Source organism: Lepidochelys kempii, chromosome 1, assembly GCF_965140285.1.
Source record: "Lepidochelys kempii isolate rLepKem1 chromosome 1, rLepKem1.hap1, whole genome shotgun sequence".
In the NCBI taxonomy this organism is placed as follows: domain Eukaryota; kingdom Metazoa; phylum Chordata; order Testudines; family Cheloniidae; genus Lepidochelys; species Lepidochelys kempii.
In genome coordinates this window covers 58264755-58287972 of record NC_136380.1, presented here as the reverse complement: position 1 = coordinate 58287972, position 23218 = coordinate 58264755, and the positions used below count along the sequence as shown (strand labels likewise).

At 41.3% G+C, this 23218-nt stretch overlaps 1 protein-coding gene across 8 annotated transcripts in view; it reads right to left on the bottom strand.

The window, feature by feature from the left end:
- Positions 1-23218, bottom strand: part of CAB39L (calcium binding protein 39 like) — a 105838-nt gene that overhangs the window by 60622 nt on the left and 21998 nt on the right. For 2 of the 8 annotated variants that reach the window (XM_073343710.2, XM_073343741.2), the window contains exons 2-4: positions 19326-19542; positions 18050-18149; positions 10551-10697 (exon numbers count right to left, since the gene is read on the bottom strand). In XM_073343710.2, coding sequence (XP_073199811.1) covers positions 10551-10697; positions 18050-18058 — 156 coding nt within the window. In that variant the 5' untranslated portion in view covers positions 18059-18149; positions 19326-19542. Of the gene's footprint in view, positions 1-10550; positions 10698-18049; positions 18200-19325; positions 19742-23218 lie in introns of those variants that run through there. The other 6 variants (XM_073343720.2, XM_073343750.2, XM_073343730.2 and 3 more) reach the window with 6 other exon arrangements.

The window sequence follows — 23218 nt, the reverse complement described above, 5'->3', positions numbered from 1 at the left end:
TTTGAAGAAGCTCTTTGCTGAAATGCCTCAGGATCCAGTCCTAGCCTTGCCCCCGACCCACACAGGAACATATTTATAATTGCAGACCTGGTTGCTGAAAAACAAAGGCCCTGTCCATATTATAGATTTGACTGTGTTTAAGCATGCTTCATAAATGTATTGGTGCCCCTACTGTGTTATAAAACATTGTTTGGTCATGCCTGTGGCATGAGACAAACTGGTACATCAATTCTAACAAATGATGCTCAAGACCAGAGTGTTCTGCTCACACTAGGGCATGATAATATGGCTTGGTCCTGTCTGTACAGACAACAAAAAGGTGTGCTTTAACATTGTTGGGGCACTAATCAGGCAATGGGTGAGCACTACCGACGTGTCTACACTTAAAAGCAGAGATGACTCGTGCCTGCTGACAGGGAGGAAGGGGGATGACACAATGTAAAGGGGGGCCACATGTCTGCCCCATGCATCGCCTCTGGGAGGAACCTTCCGGCCCCACCTCCCTGGGCCAAGGCAGCCAATCCCGTTGGCTCCTAGTGAGGAGCACGTGCCTCTCGGCCAGGCTGGGGAGACACACAGCACCAATATCTCCCCTGCGCCCTCACGGACACCTCAGCACGGGGGAGAGGTGAGGGCAGTGCCCCTACTTCCCTGCTCCCAGAGCCTTCCCCAGCGACGCCCTACACACACCCTGCACCCAGGGGCACCACATTGTGCCCGCCAGAATTTCCAGCTGGCTTGGCCTCTGTTCCTGGCAGGGAGCAGGAGAGAGCCACTTCTCACATTGCCTGAGGGTGGCTTCTGCGCATCCCTGCCTCTGGGCAGTTCAGCAGCTCTTTGAGCCCAGCTGGGGAGGCCGCAGCAGCCCGACCCCTCTGCTCTCCACCCAGGCCTGGCTGATGGGGATAGGGACCGAGAGAGCAGGAAGTGCCGTGGGAGAGGCAAAGCAGAAAGACAAAGCCTCCTTCTCATGCCGGCAGGTCAAGCAGAGCAAGCCCTTCAAGGGCAGCTCGGCATTCACAGAAATCTGTGGGGGGCACTTAGTCCCACATGCCCCCCACACACACATTGCCTCCGCTTAAAATGCTACAACAGCGCAGCTGCACCACTTCAGTGTATACACTACCTATGCCAATGGGAGGGCTTCTCCTAGTGGGGCAGATAATCCACCTCCCTAAGAGGTGCTAGCTAGGTTAAGAGAACAATTATTCCATTGACCTAGCACTGTGTACACCGGGGGTTAGGTTGGTAGAATAGTCTCTCAGGTATGTGGATTTTTCACACCCTTGAGAGATGTAGCTATACTGATGTAAATTCCTAGTGTAGACCACGCTTATAACTTTGTCAGGGCATGTTGGCTTAAAAAAAAAAAAAAAAAACACACTATAGACATGGCCAAAATCAGGTTATTTTTACATCATCTTGGCCTTTTGGCCAAGATCAGTTTAATGTTAGAAGTATTATCGTGAAGTGGGTTTTTTTACCCATGAAAGCTTATGCCCAAATAAATCTGTTAGTCTTTAAGGTGCCACTGGACTCCTCGTTGTTTTTGTAGATAGAGACTAACATGGCTACCCCTCTGATACTTAATATTAGATACAGTCCCTTGATATAGAATGTATCTTGCACTTGTAGGGAAATGAACTCACTGATCCAACAGGTCTTCTGATCATTAACTACCATGATCCTATGAACTAAATTAAAGGGAAGTTTTCTGTTCTTGTAAATGTATTCTCATTTCATATGGAGACATTTCAGGAACCAACACGTAAAAGGTTAAAACGACACACCTGTCCAAGTGAACAACATATTAGACTGATTTTTTTCCATAAATACACTAGATACACTTTTGCACACCCACAGAAGCCAAGCCGCCTCCTCTGCAACATCACCTGCTTGTCTGTGGTAGGGGAAAAAACCCACCCACAACCAAAGCAGCCTTTCTGATTCAGAAGCATAACCAAGTACAGACGGCTTTTGCAGCGTGCCATGGAATATCAGTGATGTGTTTATTACAATCAGTGAAAAGGTGTAAATGGAGTTCCTGGCTTCAGCAGCCTTGTGCTAATTTCACAATGATCCTTATGTGCAATCTCAGATAGTGACGACAAGGACCCATCATCACCCTCATACTGCTGATAGTAGATACAGTACAAGCAAATGGATCTCCACTACTTCAGGTGCATCTGGATTTTCCTTTTTGATGTTTTCTATAAACATACAAAATCATTAGGACAAAATATCAGACCTTGAGAAACACCCATGAGCACTGTTCCCTCTAAACTGTGCGTGTGTGCATGCACACACAGATCTTAAACCCCACGCGCACTCTGGCTTCAGCAGCAGCACAGAAGAAATTTTTTGCGCACACAGCCTGTTAAAAATTAGAGGGAACATTGCCCATGAGAACTCCTAGGCCTAAACTTCAACTTTCCTAGCTCTTCAACGAGTTGACTCCAGCTTACCTCTGTCCCAGCCGACAGCATCACTAGCAGGAAGACATAATTATACTAAAGGTTGGGAGGATCGGCTCTCATTACCCCCCAACAGGCCGCAGGAGATACCACAGTGCCAGCTGGTAAGGAACTGAGACCAGGATCCATTCCCCCACCCAATCCCTCCACTGGGGCAGGGCCCCTTCACACCCCGATACTCCCCTGGGACAGGGCTCCCTCATGCACCAGCTTGTGTTCTAATCAGCAGCAGTGACACAGGCTACTGTACTGACTAGAGTGGGGGACAGATACCAATCCTAATCTCTATCTCCCCCCAGGCCTGCCAGGAGCCACCATGGAGCAGGCCCGGGCTCTAAATCATTGCATTGTTAGCTCCACCCCCAATCCTCACCAGCTGGACAGGAAGCAACAGCAGTGCATGGGCTGGAGCAAGCCAGCACTATGGCCGGCACCATGTGGTCACACTCCCTCCCCAGGATAGAACTGGCCTGCCACCTCCCCACTCCTCTCTGGGATGGGACCAGCTCGCTAACCTCCCACAAGCAACCGCAGCTTCACGGTACTGGGCTAATGTTATGATTTCCATGCAGTCTGTGAAATCATGATCTATCCAGCAAACTAGACATTCTCAACTGTGCACAAAAATCTGGAGAAGAGGATTTGATAGCCAGTTTCAATCTGAACCTCGGGAATATTTCCAGTATGGTCTATATAAATATGGGGTTTTTTAAGTTACTGCTTCTCAACCTTGAAACCTACCCATTGCTTGACACAAACCATTGAAATGTGGCCAGTGACCAAAATATGGAACACTAGAGTTTGCTGCACATCATGGAAGAACTGATGGAGTATAATTATTTTAACTATAGAACCTATTTTTAAGGGCATTCTCTTTAACTGCGGGAGTTAAATCAACCAATTTTTTTTCCAAGAAGAAAACTGGAAAAACATATTCCATCATGTGCAGCCACAAGGACCTCCACAAGCCACCAGCAAGGTTTGAACGCAGGATTTTCAGAAGACTAGCACAGCCCTGTACTCGTGAAGGAGTATGTGAATCAATCCCTGGTGGGAGGGAAGTGATACATACTCTGCCAGTAGGTTACACAACTCTTTGCTAGACAGCAGTAGAATGTTTAAGATCAGGATTCATGAGTTCTGTTCCTGGCTTTGGGAGAAGAATGTGGCCTAGTTCTTAGAGCAATAGTTGGCAACAGGATAGCCAAGCACACAGATTTCGAACACCCATTCTAAAAGGCAGTGTGACTAAGTGGAAGAGACTTGGGTCTACCATACAAAGACCTGAATTTGATTCCCATTTCTACCCCAAGTGTTCTTGTGCAACCTGCTAGGGAACTTACTTGTAAAATGAAGGGAATTATACTTAACTGTCTCCTAGGCGTGTGATGCCTTGATCAATAATAAGAATTGTGAAGCACACAGAAATATAAAAAAGCAGTCAGAAGAGGGGAGACTAGAACTCCTGGTCTCCTGGCTTCCAACTCAGTTACAACCCCCTACACTAAAGGATACTTGAAGTCTCACTCACCTCCAGAGCAACTGCCTCACTTGGCACTAAAGCAGAAGAGACTGAAATATGAAACTTCCCACAAAATCCAGTACACCCGAGAGCTTTGTGCAGCAGCAGACATGACAAGAGGCCAGGTCCTTACCTTACGTACACAGGACCAGATTATACACCACTGAAGTCAAAGGGAATTTTGCAACTGACCTCAATTGTTGCAGGATCGTGGCCACAGACAGTCCTATTAGAGTCAATGATAATCTCATAACGATTCCAATATGCAAGTGTATGTTTCATTCTTCACACATTGCTCATCTTACTTACATAGGGAGTCCCTCTGACTTTATTAGGACCAGATGTGAGAGTGAGATGAACAGGATTTAGGCACAGTTTCTTTAGCACTGCATAAAAGAGCAGGTGTAGCTGGGTGGTTTGGTCAGTCATTAGGCTTAGTGGCCTGGGCCTCTGAATCCAATCTTTCTGTCACCCGTAGCTCTCTGGATGTGGTCTCAGGGCACCGTAGGTCTCTGGATGTGGTCTCAGCTAGACTGGCTAGACAGTTTCAGATATGGCCATATTTGACAACGTTTTTACTTCAGCCAAGGGCCGATGCCTGCAGCCCTCTTGTGCCCCTAGCTTGTGGTTCTCCCTCTCTTTTGGGGTGTCAGGGACGGGGTAGGGACTCACAGCTGGATCCCCTGAGTAGACGCTTCTTCTCCTGCTGCTGCCGCTGAGTAGTGCTCCTTCATAAAATGTCCTCTCTTTCACCCTTTGCTTAGAGTTGCTGAACTGAGCTCCCTTTATATTGATCTTTGCCCCAGCATCATGCTTAGCAATGGCTAAGGGATGGAACCCAGTACTGCTTCCCCTGCCTCAGCCTTAGTGTAGGATTCGTAAACCCCATCACAGCAGAATTGGGTTTTGTTTTTTTAAATATAAATGCCTGATCAGGAAAAATCCCTAAGACTACAATCGAAATGCTGCTAAAAATCTAGCACTCCAGATTCTTATGAACAGTTGTGAACCTCTAGGACAGCACATGGAAGTCGAATGCGAAGACATGCCACACTGACTTACCTAAATGAATTTGCCTAATTAAGTATGTTTAAACGTAAAGGGGAAGGAGAGAGAAAAAAAGTTTCAAAATGAATTTTTACCTAGCTGATAGGGTGTTTTTGAACAGTGAATGGATCCCTGAGGGGAAAACAAAAAGGGTGAGTTTACTGTAATCTCAAGTTTGTCTTGCTGGCTGGCAGAACCATAACTATTCATAATAAAACCACTTATTTACAACTTGCCTGATTTCAGATTCCATTACAAATCTAAAATTTTGGTCAACTTTACACACCCAAGCCAAATGCAGAGGGAACTTGGGCCAACTTTCAAATTATTATGGATCAGTTTATAATTTTGGATGAAAACCTCATAAAACTTGATGGATTTGCTTGCAGGGCTGGTTCAGAAATGTTGCCAAACCTGTAGCTGCAGGGAGCCTGAGTCATCAGAGCCCAACCCCACCAAGGATAGGTGAAAAATACCAGTGGGATGTTTACTGTTCATGCTTCAGTGCTGTATGACATGCAATATATCCTCTGGATAGTGCTTTGTGGTTGTGATCTTGAGACCTTTAGGGAGTCAGGAGGTCACCCTTTTTATTGTGGGCTGGATTGAGAAGTTCCTGTTCATTTTGTTTAACAAACCTCCCACCTGCTATTCCTCTAACTTCTTCCAAAGACATACGGTATCACCACTATGGAACTGAACTCACCCTACCTGGCACAGGAACTTGTGGTGGGTGGGGGTGGGAATATGAGAACATGCAGTGATTTGGGGTCTTCCAGTGAGCTGGTCCAGGCAAATGGTTTTGCAGGAGGCTCTAGACTGGTTGGGTTTTACCCCTAACCCAGGCAAAAACTGGTAGTTTTGGCTTAATTTTGCATTGAGTTTTTGGGTTGAGAGTAAAATTCAAAGCAAAACTCAAGTGGTCTGAAACCACACAAAAAACAAACCCAAACCCCAAAACCACAAGGTAAGTGCCAAGTCTACAGAATTCCAAACTATCTGATGTATCCATCCACAGGCATCTTGAAAAAATAAGCTAGTCCAATTTTACCTGATGTATAATTACATCAAGTACAATTCTTAATGATTTGTTTGATTGCCTGCTTATCACTCCAGTTTAATGGGGAGTGCCAATGCTGGAGTTAAATCAGGGATGAATTTGGTCCCATATAACTGGGATTATATTACACATGCAGGTATGCACTGGCTCCTCACAATATAAAGATCCATGAACAGGAACCCATCAGGACAAATGCACACTTTCTAAGGAGCCCCTGTTCAATTCAAACGTTGCGTAAGAAATGGATGAGGTATAAGAGAGGCTTTATTCAACTTTTCCAGATCTGGAGAATTACTCTTCTTAATCCTCTTAATGTTATGCTAATCTTCCCATTATTACAGAATCTTCTTTGAATTAATCAGATGTGAAAAATAAGAAAAGGAAAGAGGACTTTAGAACAGTAGGAACTGGTTAAGGTATATGGATTAATTGGACCAAATTTTATGTAAGTGAATGCAACAACATTAAAGTCAATGCACCTGTGCTCACTAACAAGAGTGTCAATGTAACACATTATATGAATAACAATGATCATTAACACTAAGTGAGAGAGGATGTATACATATTTGTGTGTGTATTCCACAGACACACTCTTCTTGAAAAGACTTGCAACTGCTTTTTAAATTTACAATCAGCATTTCTAATTTCTATTATCATTTTCACAAAAAATGGTCTAAGTGATGTAGGCCATCCTTACAGGATGGGAGTGAGGAGGGCTTTATTCTGGTAAGCAGTGACTTTGAAAAAGATTTGGGGGTCATGGTGGATAATCAGTTGAAAATGAGCTCCCAGAGTGACACTGTGGCCAAAAGAGCTAAAGTAATCTTTGAATGCATAAACAGGGGAATCTCAAGTAATAGTAGAGATTTTTTTTAAAAAAAAACCACTGTATTTGGCATTGACACAACTGCTGCTGGAATACTGTGTCTAGCTCTGGCGTCCATAATTCAAAAAGGATGTTTATAAATTGGAAAGGGTTCAGAGAAGAGCCACAAGAACGATTAAAGGATTAGAAAATATTAGAAAGACTCAAGGAGTTCAATCCATTTACCTTAACAAAGAAAAGGTTAAAAGGATGTCTTGATTATAGTCTAAGTATCTACATGGGGAACAAATCTTTAATAATGGGCTCATCAATCTAGCCAAGAAAGGTATAACTATAACATGATCCAATAGCTGGAAGTTGAAGCTAGACAAATTCAGCCTGGACATAAGGTGTACATTTTTAACAGTAGGAAGAGTTAACCATTGGAACAGTTTACCAAGGGTTGAGATGCATTCTCCATGACCGGCAACTTTTAAATCAAGAATGGATATTTTCCTAAAAGATCTGCTCTAGGGATTATTTTGGGGAAATTCCATGGCCTCTGTTATACAGGAGTTCGGACGAGATGATCACAGTGTTCCTTTCTGGCCTTGGAATCTAGAAATGCTATAGGGGTACGATAGCTCTGTAGTACTAATAATTGTTGCATTTAACAATAGCACGCATGCAATACAGATCATGCACTTCACGTGTGCTAATAAAATTTCCTGTTTTTCAAATTCTTTTCCATCTGATCTCTTATAATTTCAGGGCTGCTTAACACCACTTTCTTGTAGTTTTGTATCTTTCAGAACTGCTACAGAGCTGGAAAAGAAATTCCCTCTCTGGGATGGTAGTCTCTAGGCCTGGGGTGTGGAACCTCTGGCCCGTGTGCCAGATCCAGCCCCCTGCTTAATTTCATCCTGCCCGCGGCAAGTCTCCACGCTGCGGAACAAAAGCCATGAGCCTCGGTGCCCCCCCCCCGCGGGCTGGAGCCGCAAGCATTGGCTCGCCCCACTGCCGGGGGGGGGAAGCTACAGTGCCAGGCAGGTCGGTCAGCTGACCCTAGGCACAGTGGTGATCAAGAAAGCTCTGAGTCCATGTGTGCCTACCCCCAACCTCAGGCACTGCCCCCACAGCTCCCATTGGCCAGGAACCACAACCAATAGGAGCTGTGGCCGCTTCCGGGAGCGGTGCAGGGCCAGGGCCAGGGCCAGGGCGAGCTTGCCTTAGCCCCGCCGCTAACCAGGAGCCACCTGAGGATCCCGCACCTCTCACCCCCTCCCGCAACTGAACCCCCTGCCCCAGCCCAGACCACCCTCCCAGAGCTCCTACCCCCACCCTGAACCCTCTGCCCATGGTCAGAATCCCCTCCCAGACCCCACACCTCCACCCCAACCCCCTGCCCCAGCCCTGCTCCCTGAAACCCTCATTTCTGGCCCCACCCCGGAGCCTAGGGGAAGCCCCGAGCCCCTGCACCCTCCCCGCGGGGCTGTGTGGGGCCTGTGACTGACTTTCTGTGGGTCAGTGGCCCCCATTAGAAAGAAGGCTCCCCACCCCTGCTCTAGGCACTGGGGCTATATCAGCCACTTTCAATTGTCCCAAACTTGCATTTCCATCTACATATTCACACTACAGTTGTAGGTGTCTAAATAACTGCAGGATAAACCTTTAGGGCTTTTGACTTTGAAGTTAGTTCTAGCTGGAATCTATTTTGCTAGCAAGCAATACTGTATGTTTAGCCATGAAAAGAAAGGGCTTTTAGCCACATGAAAAATGGGTATTGAAAGTGAAAGTTATGACAAGACAATGTTTTAACTAGCTGCATGAAAGTGAAAGATGTGGTGTTTTTGCACTGAATCTCTCACTAGAGTAATAATTAGTTTTTGAAAACTCTCTCAGCCCAGCAGAACAGCTGAAAGTGGCACACAGATCTCCTTTTCCCCCCCCCAATGAATGCTCAAAAACACATGAATGGCAAAGATACCAAACAAATGCAGATCGACGAGGATCCCAAAGTTTTGAATGTGCAGAAGACGACATCAGGGTATTTTTTTTTAATTATTATTTTTTGAGAGAAACTTTCCCTCCAGATTTCCTATATAGCTGTGTCTTAGCCCTAAGAATCTTCCTATTAGGATTTACTCCCCTAACATCGACTATTCAGGACATTTTCCTTACTGGGAGGGACTGTCTTCAGAGCAGTTCAGTGCAACTCTTGTCTGAAGGGGACATTTTCCTCTGACCCCAAGGGGATGAGGACTCTGCCTGCTCGGCAATCCAGATCATAGAGTTAGGCCCCTGTTCAACAAAGCACTTAGTCATGTGCTTAAGTACTGTCCTGAATAGCAATGCCTTCTTGAATTGTGCCTGAAAGAACAGAACTAGGAACAAACCACTTTCTCTTGTACAGTGGCTTAATCGGAACTAGACATGTGAGTAACAGTCTGCAGGGTTGGGATCATAGATATTAAATATCAGATAGCTAAATGATTTAATATTCAGTTAAAATGTCATTTTCAAATCTGTAAATTTCCGTACTGATAAACTGGATGAAGTCTTCTACTTCTAACACCCTTTTATCTTGTGAGAAAAAAGTATACCAACAGTTCAGACTTTCTAAAAAGTAGAAAAACTGTCAATTCAAAGTTCTCATAAAACATCAAAATTCCTCTTAATTCTCCATCTCTGGGGTACACCCCACCCCACCCCAAAAGCACAGCTCAACTAGTGGAGAATTTAAAGTTGAACTGCAAAGCAAAAACAAAATTTTCTGCATTGAATATCCCCATTAATTAGGCTATGGGGCACATTTAGCACAAAATTAGTCTTTTATATATTCTCTTTCCCCTTCCTGAAATTATCTTGATCCTTCACAATTAACAGAAGGTATCCCAAAGTGAGACATCAAATACCAGAAGTCTCACTGAGTTCCACGTTACAGAAATAACACATTCTGAGGTACTGTCTGTGAACCCAAAGTACCAAGAGGATTCCACAGAGAAGGAAAATATGCTTACCTTTTTATTTTTGGTTCACTTCTAATATGTAATCGTACCCAGGAAAAGTACATTTGTAGTCAAATGACAGAATTGCATAAGAAGTGTTTTAATATTACCTAACAATTATTTGTTTTAATTTTATTTTTAGTCTCATCCACATTTCTATTATTGAACTGTACCCATGACAATTCTTTTAGAGAATTTGAAAGTCTCTGGTGCACACACAGACACTCACTCTAATACGGTAATAGATACAAATACATATAAAAATTATATATAGGGTGTATATAGTACATATGAACATTGCTGTATTTTTATATAATGTTGTTGCATGTGTAAACACACACACACTTGTAGTTTGTCAGCCTACAAAAATAGTAAACCCTAGAGTACCTTTAAAATGGTCTCGTCTTATTTTGTTACATGCTTGGGTAATTAAAAAAAAATAATACAAATCAGTTATTTTTTGGATTAGCCTGTCTCATTGACTACTCATTGTACATAAAAGTAACTCGCATGCATAAGTGCTTGCAAGATCACAGCCTCGGTGAACACAGTAATTTCAATCTCTTCAAATTGTTGTTCCCCTGAGTACAAATAAATGCCTTATCACTCGTCTTTTAAAAACATGATCTCATACCTTGTCTGTTTTTTTATCTTGCTTTTCCAATATGGCCATGTTTTCTTTCAGAGTTTTTACAATCTCAGCAGGATTTTTGTGCGATTTACTGAACAAAGGCATGATTTTCTTCACCTGAATTTCTTCTTCTGATATAGCTGAAGACTGCTTTAAATCAAAAAGGACAAAAAGAGCAAAAATTAGCTTTTAAGGTTTTGTTTGCAGCTACGAGTCCAATACAGTATGCTCTATGTATAAAGTATACTGCAAGCTCAGACTGTAAGAGCACTCTGAGCTCCAGTTGCTCACATCCACTGAAAATTCCAGTAGACTCCACTAGATCCTTCAACTAGTCTAGGTTGGTTTCTAGAGGCCTTTTAAGTTTTGACTGGAAAACCAGTAGCTCCAAGAACAGACAGACAAACATATCTGTTGCTTGGATCATTGCAGGATTGGGCCTCAACTTTTCAGTCATTGCTTACATTTTATTTTGTTTCTCTTTATCTAACTTTTTAGTTAAGAGGATGTCAATATTGAATAGTTTAAACCTCCCCAAAAAGGGAGCTTGCCAAACCTTGAGAGGCCTGCATTCCTTGTGACTCACAACTCACTTCTGACTTGTTTAAGTCTGGGGGAGTTTAGATGAGCAAGAAATATAAAATGAGGCCTAATATAAATACAAATGCTTACATTAAATTAAAACATTTAAACAAAAAATACTTTAACTTATACATTCCTCCCTATTCTGTTGGAAACCCAAATACCCATCAGTGTACTAGTGCATGAGAACCAGAAAGAGAAAGCGACCAGTTTAGTTTTAAGGTGTCAGCAGGACCTGAGCCTGGAAGGTGCTGCGTGTCCTCAACTCCCATTGGCTTTAATGGGAGTTGAAGACTCTTAGGACCCAATACAAAGCCTGATGAAGTCAATGGAAAGACTCTCATTGACTTTTTGGACTTTGGATCTAGCCCATGTCACTTTAAAGAGGGTGCACAGCACTTTGCAGCACTAGGTCCCCAAGCTGAAGAACATGCAAACAGTAAAAACACACCAGTAAGAAGTAAATTAGATCTGGGGGGTGGAAGAAAATCACTCCAATTTTCATATTCACTATGGTCTCATACAAATAAGAAATGTTATAACAGAGATTGAGAGAGGAAGAATGAAAACAGATTAAAATATACATATGTAAAATACTTTGCATAACACTCACCCTTACTTCAAAATCCAAGAACACACTTTTCTCCATGTACACATATGATACTAGTCATTACATATCTTATATGATTAATAAAAATAATAGCTACAGTTTTTACTCATACACCCTTATAGACATTTGAGAGAATTATTTGAAATTTATGTGGTGTTTTATAAAATAAGACAGATCCTATGCTACAAAGCTGAAACTCTTAAAGCACTTAGAGAGAGAGGTTGTGTAATTTATTGGTGACATAAAGGAAAGATTATTTGAAGAATGTCATATTTCAGTTAAAAGTTCCTAGAGCAGGAAAGAATATCAAAAAGATTAAATCTGTATATAGTTTTTCATTAACCATTTGTTGCTAGGCTGGTTCTACAGAAATATTTTCACATTCAAATTCTGGAAATTCCAAGACACTGTCTCTCTTCAATATTCAAGCTCCTTAGGGCACTGTTCAAACTACATTTTTATTTCTGCGGTTTTGGCTGTGTAAACCTGAATACTTGGCTCAGTTCTCGACTAGGAAGCCAAAAATGGTGCTCAGCGCTGCTCACATAGAACTCAGGACACAGTTTTTGGCAAGACCCTCTGACTAGCACAGAGCAGAGTCACACCTGTCAATTTGCCAATACACTACACTGAAGATGGGGGTATACTGTAACTCATCTAGGAATGTTCAGCAATATTCACATACTGGGAAAGAAGGGGCCTCTCACTGTCTGACTTGCATCATCCCCACAATTTTGCTGAATTTAAAGAGTAATGCAATAACATGTCTGCATGCATGCTGCTAATAAGCACTCGGGACTTCACAACCACATGGTTAACGACTTGATATTACAGGGAAAAGAACATTTTTAAAAATTAAAACACTGGAAATAGAAAAGGGTGAGGATCTGCAAGCTTATTAACCCCTGAAGACAAGACATGCGGGGTGGGAGTTGGGTTGTCAGCCTTTGAATACTATTAAAAAGCAAAACAACAAAAACCAGGACATTTTAAAAAACAAACATCACATTCAGCTGTGTCAAGGTAACTTTGATAATTCTGATTTTTAAATAAATTTACCACTTTTGACTATTAGATTTCCTCTTTTGGGGGGGGGGGGTGAAGGGGAAAAGGAAGTAATTTTTTTTTATATGTTAGCTTCAAGGATCACAAGGCTTATTATCTACTGTTTCCCAAAAGGAATTAACCTATATACATCTTCTGAACATAGTCTCTTTACTAAATAGTCGCTATTTTCACTACAATTCCAAACAGGATTTTGTATCACTAGACAGGTAAGTTTTCTCCCCCCCCACATCCTAGATGGAGTCCAGTGAATTCTAAAAGGCCAATATTTACAACAGTGGGCGGTATTTTGGTTACCTTGATTTCCAAATGCCCAATCTGAGGTACCCCAAATTACTGGAACTTTTGAAAATCTGGAGCCAACTTTTTTCTGTATCAACTACACCTTTGATGAGGGTCTGTCTTTAATTTAGGGCTACTTGTAAAAACTGAAGGAAGTGAAATACTAGTACTTCCAGAGTAGATGAGGAACCTTAGGGAATTTCTTTGTAGAGCTATTACACACAAGCTTACCACTACAGCACCTTAATGGCACAAAGGAACTTCCCAGTGACAAGGGGAGAGCCATTACTCTTCACTTCACTCCCTACTGTTGACTGTAGCAGGGCAACAAATTCATTCTCTTCTCTGCTCCTGCCTTCACCTACTATATCAGGGTGGACAAACTTTTTGGCCTGAGGGCCACATCAGAGTATGGAAATCATTCATGGCTCGCTATATACTCACAAAATAGGGGGTTGGGGTGTGGGAGGGGGTGAGGGCTCTGGCTGGGGGTGTGGGCTCTGAGGTAGGGCCAAAAATTAGGTGTTCAGAGTGTGGGAGGGGGCTCTGGGGTTGGGGATGCAGAACGGTGCTCTGGGCTGGGACCGAGGGTGGGAGGGGGATCAGGGCTGGGGCAGGGGGTTGGGGTGCAGGAGGAGGCCAGGGGTGCAGGCTCCGGGTGGTGCTTACGTCAAGCGGCTCCTGGAAGCAGCGGTATGTCCCCCTGTCCAGCTACTACACAGAGGGGCAGCCAGGCAGCTCTGTGTGCTGCCCTGTCCGCAGATGCCGCCCCAGCAGCTCCTATTAGCTGTGGTTCCAGGCCAAAGGGAACTGTGGGGGTGGCTCTTGGGGCAAGGGCAGCATGCGGAGCCCCCTGGCTGACCCTATGCATAGGAAGGACATGCTGCTGCTTCCGGCAGCCACGCGGAGCCATGGCATGTGCAGAGCGGGGCAAGCCCCCGACCCCGCTCCCCGGCTGGAGCTCAAGGGCTGGATTAAAACATCTGAAAGGCTGGATGTGGCCCCTGGGCCGTAGTTTACCCACACCTGTACTATATCCTCCACACAAAAAGCAAGCCATGGGTAGAGTGCAATTTATGCATTTTAAAAATCTCTGTTGGACTCTCTTTCTTGGTACCGTTTGTTCCCAACACCAGTCTTTTTGGCAGACATGTTCCTGTCAGACCTATGGTCTCCTTTGCCTCCACTATTCAGTGATTTTCTTTGGACATGAACTACTCTCAGTCACACAAGATAAAGGAAGCAAATTGTGGCAAACTTTCAATGTAGAAAAGGCTGGTAGCGACTGAAAACTACCACTATCGGAGGGCTCTTTGGTGACCATGGTTTGGTGGTCTCCCGCAAGTTCCTTATGAGGAGGGGTTAACTTCATAAACAGCACCACGACAGCTGACACTAATTTGTCAGTAAGTCTCAGACTTACTAGCAGTCTATGAGATGAGGGGGAAAAACAGATCTTTAAACCAAATAACTTTCAGCTTTGGAGGTGGTTTCCCCAGTATAGGAATGAGACACATTGCAGGGTTGTGGGAAATAATGCACTTCCACTGCCTGAGGTTGAAACCTGTAGACAAACAGAACATCTCAGCCTCCACAGCTAGAAAGTCCAACACCTTTCATGCACTCTAAATTCACAAAAATATTTCAGTGACAAGTGTCAGTTCTGGCAGTGTTCAGCTAGGGTTTGTTTAAAGAACATGTTTTCTTTTGTTTTATTTTAGGGAAAAAAAAGTGAAAAAAATAGTGAAAAGCAGTTTTTAAAGCAACCTTTCCCAGATGTTTGGCTAGGCCTGTTAAAATTTGAAAGAAGAGCTTTTTTATGATGGGCAGTAGGCGTGGGCATGTGTGTTTCATTCTCTGTGAGAAATTCTTCTTCTCTCTTATATTTTACCAGGTTATTTTGTCATTCCCTCAACATCCTCATGATCATACATGCACAAAAAGCAAAAACTTAATACGCAAGCTCAAGCATTCATGAAGTCCAGAGACTAATAAGATCAGCAATGTGCAGGTACTAGGAATAGTCAAAGGAATGGATGAGATTGCATATCATCACTTTGCACTCACAGTGCATGCCTTCCCTGAGATCTCAAAAACTTTTACAAACATTAATGAAGCCTGACATCATACCACTGAGGCAAGTAAGTACAACTATCTCCACTTTTACAATGTGGGAACCGAGGCACAGAAAGATTAAATGATTTGTCAAAGGTCACATAAGAATCTAATGGGAAAGTCAGGAATAAAACCAAGATTTCTTGGGTTCAGATTCAGTGCTTTATTAATCACCAAACCAAATCTATTAGTTTTGTAGACTACCACAGGCCTATCAGCAAACATTTATCAACTAAGACTTGGGGGTGATGTAGAATGCCATCCAATAGGAACAAAAGCCTAAACTAAAGGTTCCTCTTCCCCTCTCCCCTCCGCCCCATCCAGAATTCTGACACCCAGGCAACTAGACCTCTGTTAATTTTGGGAATATGCAAGATGGTGTTTGCAGAAGGTAAAATCTGTTTTTCGTCTCAGCAAATCAGTGGGATAAAGTTTAACAGACTGATTTTCATGTGAATCTGAAAGGGCGGGGAGTGGAGAAGATCTGACTATTTACAGAGATCTGAGTTTATGTTCCTACAGCTCAGAATAGAGGATATGTCATTGCTAATCCAATTAATCCAATATATCATTTAATAAAAAACAACCAAGCCACATCCACCAAACAACAAAGCCCAACAGCTTCAATGGGAAGTTTGGAGTCAGCTTGTCAGGTGGGAATGCTAAAATGAGGTAAAGAAAGAACGTTAATAGGCCACCACCCCTTTTTAGCTCTTGAAGATACTACTATAATGGGCCAAACAAACTCACTCAGCCCAGCTGAGTTTCCTGTGAATAGACTGGCAAGTACAGAAACCGGTTCAGCCAGCCTACATGTTCACCAGCATGACATACGGATATGTTTAGTGTGATCAGAACTCTTTAATACAAATATAAACTTAATCAGATTTCTTTTCATACACATTATAGGCTCCTTCCCTGAGCCCTCCTTTATTTCTTGATCACAGTCTTCCTTAAAAGACCCCAGTATATCAGAGTTTATAAAGACAGTAAAGAAGGGAGAAGCAACGTGAGTGAGGTAATATCTTTTAGTGGACCAACTTCTACTGGTGAAAGTGACAAGCTTGAAGAAGAGCTCCATTTATCTTGAAAGCTTGACTATCAATACAAGTTGGTCCAATAAAAGATATTACCTCACACACCTAGTCTCTCTAATATCTTGGGACCAACATGGCTACAAGAACACTGCAAACAAAGCAGGAGGCATGCAGACAGCAATATTACTTCAGTCAGCAGCAGATCCCATCATTATACAGTAACTCAGTTAAGCAGTTCAGGAACAAATACTTCCTCCTCCTTCCCACAAACACAAGAATGACAGCATGTGATTCATTCAATCCATTCTTCTTACATGTCACTTGAGACAAGCAGTTTGGTACTGAAAGTGAAATGATTGTATAAAATTTTACACAAATTCAGGCAAGAAAACTTTATATGTTTTCTTGTCCTTTTAGGTGTACAGTATCTGCCTGTGTACCAGAATCACAACACTCTATTAACATATTCACCCTGGGAGGAGTTATTTTTTAATAGGTAAATAAAATATCTTCATTTCTCCCCACCCCATCAATGTGCTAAAAAGCACTGATGGGGTGTAGATTGTGTGCTGGGATTTGTAAATTGTCACTATCATTTTGCAGTCTAATTATGTATTATTGCACCCCCCTCCCAAAAAAAAAAAAAGTGTTAAAAGGACATTAAGGTTATAAACTTAATCACTCAGATTAGGAAATGCCAGAATTCAGGCTGCCCGTGCAATGTTAAATTCAGCCTTTTTGTGTATATGCGTTACATTTATACTCTTTACGTACATGATTACATACTATTTTTACAGAGGAAAATGCACGGAATGGACAGTGTTCTAGAGATGAATTGGGGTTGTGCACCAAATGAGGCTGTTATCTGGATCCCTGCCTCATTTGTTGCAGAATTGGGAAGTTATGTAGTGAATGAGGAAGGGGATTACAGGAAAACAAAGGATTGTCCTATAGTTAAAGCAGTTAAAGCAGTCCTATAGTTAAAGCAGTTCTGGAGAACTGGATTCTATCCTGCCTCTGTCTATATTATGTTGGACAAACCACATAAACCAAAATTTTCACATTTGTTTACTAATTGTGTGTTCTAATTTTATGGGTACTCAATGTGAGATACTTGGCATCAGTTATGCAGGTGTGCTGGAGCACTCACGATGGCAACTGAGGTTGACTGGAACTGTTCTTTAAACATATAAAGTGCTATAAAAAATGCTAAGCGCTCTTTTAATTAATAAATCAATCAATCAGGCTCCAGGCATCTCAAATAGGGCACACAGAATTAATGGGCACTTTTGACCTTGATCTCTCTGTGTCTCAATTCCCCACCTGGAAAATGAAGATAATAATATTGCTTAATCTCACAGGAATGTTCTGAAGATAAATGCATTAATGTTTGTGAAGCACCCAGATACTATGGCGAGAACACTATAGAGACACAAAGGAAGAAATTAATAATTTTGTATTCAATGTAGGCTATGGATTGTGTGCATTAAATAAGGCCTGTGAGCAATGAGGAGAATAAAATAGAAACAGAGAATAATTCCCATTCACTTAATGAGGCAGGGGGTCCTGCAGAAAAAATAGACTTTAATTATGTAACTATGTACTATCTCATAATGCAAACACGCAAATCGGAAGGGGGAGTGAATTAAGCTTGCACAGGCAACTTAATTCTGGTATTTCTTAACTTTTGAGTGCTTGAATTTGCAACCTTAACAATGCTCTTTTAATGTAGTTTTTTTGTTGCAATTTCCTAGGCTTTTAAAAAAAGAAAACTGAGAAAAATTCTATCACATGGAACTATCCCAACTTACATAGATCATCAGCAGGACTGGAAACTTTAGGTCCACCACATAGACTAGTAGTGCTAGAAGGTGATGAGACACACAACTTGGAAGTAGGTTTTGCAGATATCTGCGAACAGCAGAAGAAGGGTAATACTCAGGAGTCTTTGGAATCTCTACCTATAGCATGGCAACAGGGATATTTGTGAAACATAAGCAGAGCCCAATCCTGCCCATTGAAAATTCAAAGTCTCTAATCATGCAGGATCAGGTCCCTTAACTAATTAAAGTGTGTGAGATTAAAGCCATTATTTAGGGGCTATTATTATTTACTTATATGGAAGGGGAATTTTAGCCTAATTTCCATTTAGAGTAGTAGTAATAATTATGGAAGCAAGAGAAACTGGTAATAGAACCCAAATAATTAAAACAAAACAAAACAAAAATCTTGAAACAGCAGCCAAGAGGGAAAAATAACACTCTTGATCCAGCAGTTCAAACATTAATACCAGTATTTATTCTTCTTTGCTTTATATTAGCCATTAATGGAAAGTGACCCATACCACCTTCATTCACTTGGTCGTATCTTTGAAAAGAAAGAGTTATATCACTTCCTGTAACTCCATGACACATTAAATAATTTGGCACTGCAATGGGTTTGCTTCTACTACAAATGGGCCAAGTTCTAAAGTCCTTACTCAGGCAAAACTCCCCAGAGACTTAAATGAACATTTTGCCTGATTAAGGACTTTCAGACTGGCCCATTACCTCACAGAATCCTAGAAGCTAGACATGTAAGAGACCTATTAGATCATCCTCAATCTCTTTATTTATAATTATGTATGCAGTTACATGTGACAATTTGAATATATACTCAAATTTCATATACTTAACAATAGTTTCTGAATTTCTTACGCAAGTGACTATGTTCTCATTTCTCTGTATCTCAAGAGCAAAGCTGCATCTGCAAGTACCTCACTAGAGAGAAGCAAGAGAAGTGATATATTGCAGCTATTTTATTTTTTGAATCCCCATTGTAAATAAAACCCATTTCCAAAGATATGCTATGGATACAGAATATTTGTTAACAGAGCCAATGCTTACGTAACAGAAGTAGTACCGTTTAGGACTGCTTTTAACATAAAAAACAAATATACCACATTAGTTTACAATGCTACAAAAAGGTAACAAGTAGTAAGTGAGAATTTCATTACCAAAAAAGATATTGATAAAGCAAAAAAGGAAGTTTTAAATTCATTACCTAATTTTATTTAATTCAGACTGGATAATCTTAGCTGATACTCACTGTGTACAGAAATGTCCAGGCTTGTCTAAACAACAAAAAGCAGATACATGATGAGGTGCTGAAGACAGCTCTCTGCCAGACCCAAATCAGCAGTCCAGTTGGAGGACCCTTTACTTATCTTCAATTTAATATAAGTTCTTCCTTATTATTGACACGTGGCAGAGAAAACAAATTCCAGAATTCAGTCTCAACTTGCTTGCTGAAGAGTAACTGTTACCTTTTGGGAAAAATGTTAACAAGGTTGATGACTAAAACACGCACACTCTCTTAGAGCAGCTGTAAATTTCCACTCTCCTTTTCCTGGATTCAGATTCCAAACCTCATTTGTCTCTCTAATCTGCCAGGGGCAGTTCTGTTTCTAGTCAGACTAGCTCTGTGTATGTGAGTCTTCCCTCCCCTCCCAGCTTTCTCTCTCACATACACCCTCCCTCTGTAAACTGAGCTCCACGTCAGAGGAATGTGTGTAAAGCAAAAGACAAAGTAATGTCTCTGCCAACAGAATTTTCTAGGGTTAAAATCACAAATACAACAAACCTACATCACTCACATAAGTTTTCCCTCTTCAGTCTTTTAGTATAGAAGCCCACCACAGATGCCTCTTTCACACCCACAGTGTGGTAGAGGTTGCTATAATTACATTATTCACCTTACCCTTCTGTTTAGAATGTAAATAAGGGCTTCTAACAGTGAATGGTTTATGGTTACAAGATAATAAAGTCAACATGCTACACAGGAGCTCTTTGGGCAGAGAGGATCTACCCATAGGCTGCCGTTTCCTGCTTGAAAAAAAATATTTACTTTACTCAATATTATTATTTCAGTGCAAAACTCACAGTTTATTCTGAGAAAAATTAAATCCAATGACATAAAAGGTGTTTCTCAATCTAAGTGTATTTTAAATTTTATGACAATGTCAGCATAAGACAGGAAGGAGAAATTCAAATCTACTGAAACAACATATATTACCAACTATTATCGATCATGGGAAAATATAGCAAACTGCATTTAACTTAAAGGATCCTCTTGGATAGGTAGGGGAAATAGGAAGAGAATGTGTATGCGTGTGCCTGTGTGTTCTTTTAAAGCTTCATTTTTCTTTAACAGCAGTGATTCTTCAGGCTGTTTTGCATATGTCCAGAGGGAATTACATATGCTTTTTCCCCTACAGCTAATGTCTAATATACATTAAAGACCATGGAAAGAAAATTGTTTTACTAACTATTGCTACCAATGCAGTGTTTTAAATTCCTTCCTCATCTTATTTCTGCTCTGTTTTAGCATTATAATGAGCCTTTGCATGATGAGTGATGAATATATACCTGTGCTGAAATCAACAGTTCAGGGCGAAGCTTGGGGCTGAATTCTGTATCTCAGCGTTTTGTCAAGTTCATTATCACCTCACATTATTTAAAAAGTGTGTGCGCGCGCATTAGCGGATTTATTTTAGAAACCTCTCTCTGTGTCCACCATATGTTAGTGCTACCTTCCCTTGTCCTGTCATGTCTCAATTTAGAACTCAGTTGTGGTAGTTAACCTTATAGTGGAGGCAGTGCAGAGGTGTACCACCCCACCGGGAACTCTCGGAGGCACCAAGCCTAGAGATCTGAGCAATGCAGGTGCAACACCACCCTTTCAAAGGGTGCCGCTTCTGTTTGCGGTCACCAAGCTCAGCTGGCCAGGGCAGAGGCAGCGTTGGGAGAGAGAGACTCACTTTGAAAGAGCCTAGAATCAGCAATCTTTAATCTTTGTACTCAAAGGACTAAAATATATATATATATATATGACCCTGCTCCTGGCACTCTCTCCCATCCTTATGCATCCACACAGGAGACACTACCTTGTCCTCAGAAAGATCTTCTTTTACTTGCGTGTAAAGCAGCACACACATTTATGCTCAAAATAATAAAGCATCACTGAGGCACCTAGGGTTTTACAACCATATGTTGAGATGGCGCTGAAACCATGGTTAAAGCTGCTTCTGAAGTGAAATGCATTTAGTACTGGTTCACCCGCACCCAAAAAGAGCTGCAGGAAGAGGCACTGGTCATTCAGAAGGTGGCATTCTTAGCTCCAAGTCAGTTCTGACGCAGTCCCCCAGCACATGTTTAGCTGTGCTGCTGGAGGTGCCATCTTTTGAATGAGACCTAAAACAAATCTAACATGTAATAAAAGATGCATTTGCACTTTTTTGTAAGGGTAGAGGCATTAACTGTTATTTCCCAGTCAAACTCCACTTGGCATAATTACATCCTCCCCACATCACTTCTATTGATGTTTCAGATGGAAAAAGGTACTCCTTCATTCCTTTCCTAAACTGAAATACAACAGTGGCGTGCACCATGGAATGCTTGCTGAGTTTCACCACAGAGAAAAAGCCGCATTTCAGCGGAGGTTAAGTAAGCCCACTGGATGGTTTGTATATCATTACATTTGTAGAAGCATTTGTGGTATAGACAGAATAAGAAATGCTATATAAACATAAGATTATCATAGAATCATCTAGTCCAGTCCCCTGTGCTGAGACAGGACCAAGTAAACCTAGACCACTTCTGACAGGGATTCGTCCAACCTGTTCTTAAAAATCATCTATGATAGGGATTCCACAACCTCCATTGAAAGCCTATTAGAGATCTTAACTACCCTTGTAGTTAAAAAGATATATTTAGGGTCTGAGTGATATATTGAGCTCTGTTTAACTATATGGTCTGGTTATTTTCATTCAGAATTTAGATATATTTTGGGGACTTGTAATTATAGGCACTACAGGCTGTGATTTTGCGTGCTCTCAAGTAGGACACCCTACTGCAAGTCTTCTGCCTAGAGAAATTCCCTTTAACAGGAATTCTGTGCATATACGTCATGCAGAAATGAGTCTTTATTCTGAAGGGCTGCATGAAGTTGCTCAATCCTCATCCTTGATTAGTACACTCGGTGACGAGAAATATTGCAGATTTTTTCTTCTTTTTCTTTTCACACTTTATGTGCCACCTTTCTAATGTGGAATTTTGTCTGGAATGGCTTGTGTAGAGAGTTGAGGCCTTTACAGTAGTTGATCTTCAGATAACAACTAAGGCCCCGAGTTAACGTACCCCAACATGGCATATTTATCCAGCTGCTAAGTAGTTAACTATTTCCTTTGACAAGGGCTTCCTTCGATAATTTAGTTTTGTTTCAGTATATAATTTGTGCTCATCTCAACTCCTAAATTAGTTAATAATGAATAGCCAACAATTTTTAAAGTCCTTTCAAAATATACTGAACAACTTGTTTGCACATGCTAGAGAACTCGGACTTCTATATATTTGAGTCCCATTGTATTTTTTCCTTCTTTATGAATGCAGATCTCAGGCTGAAGGTATGGGTAAAGTTCTTTTTTGAAAGAAATGACCTTATTTTCTTAACTTAAAAATCCCTCCATCTATTAGAGCAAAGAAATAAAACAGGCATTACTACATTTGCTCTTTATTTTCTACAATGATAAAAGGAAAGGTAAAAAGCTTTGAACCACATGTGGTACTGATAAATTTATTTCCTGACTCTGCAATTTATAAATCTAAATTACATTCATGTTCAACATCTAATCATCCGCATACAAAGTAGTTCCAATAAAATATATCTTGAAACTATTTCTAAAATTATTTCTTTGTTAAAATGTGTGGGGTAGACAGAACACAGCATGATGTGGTATAAGTAGACTTGGCAGAATCTGATTATTTTTTATAATTTTGATGGATAATATCAATGCTTATTGTTAAGAATTTTTATTTTTATTGATTTAGATTTTCAGAATGTGAAAAATTATGGCTGCAGTCAGACAGTTATAGAATGACAGCAGATGCTGAGCTTCAAAGAGTTAAAGCTTTATAACCATTAAAACACAACTGTCTATACCA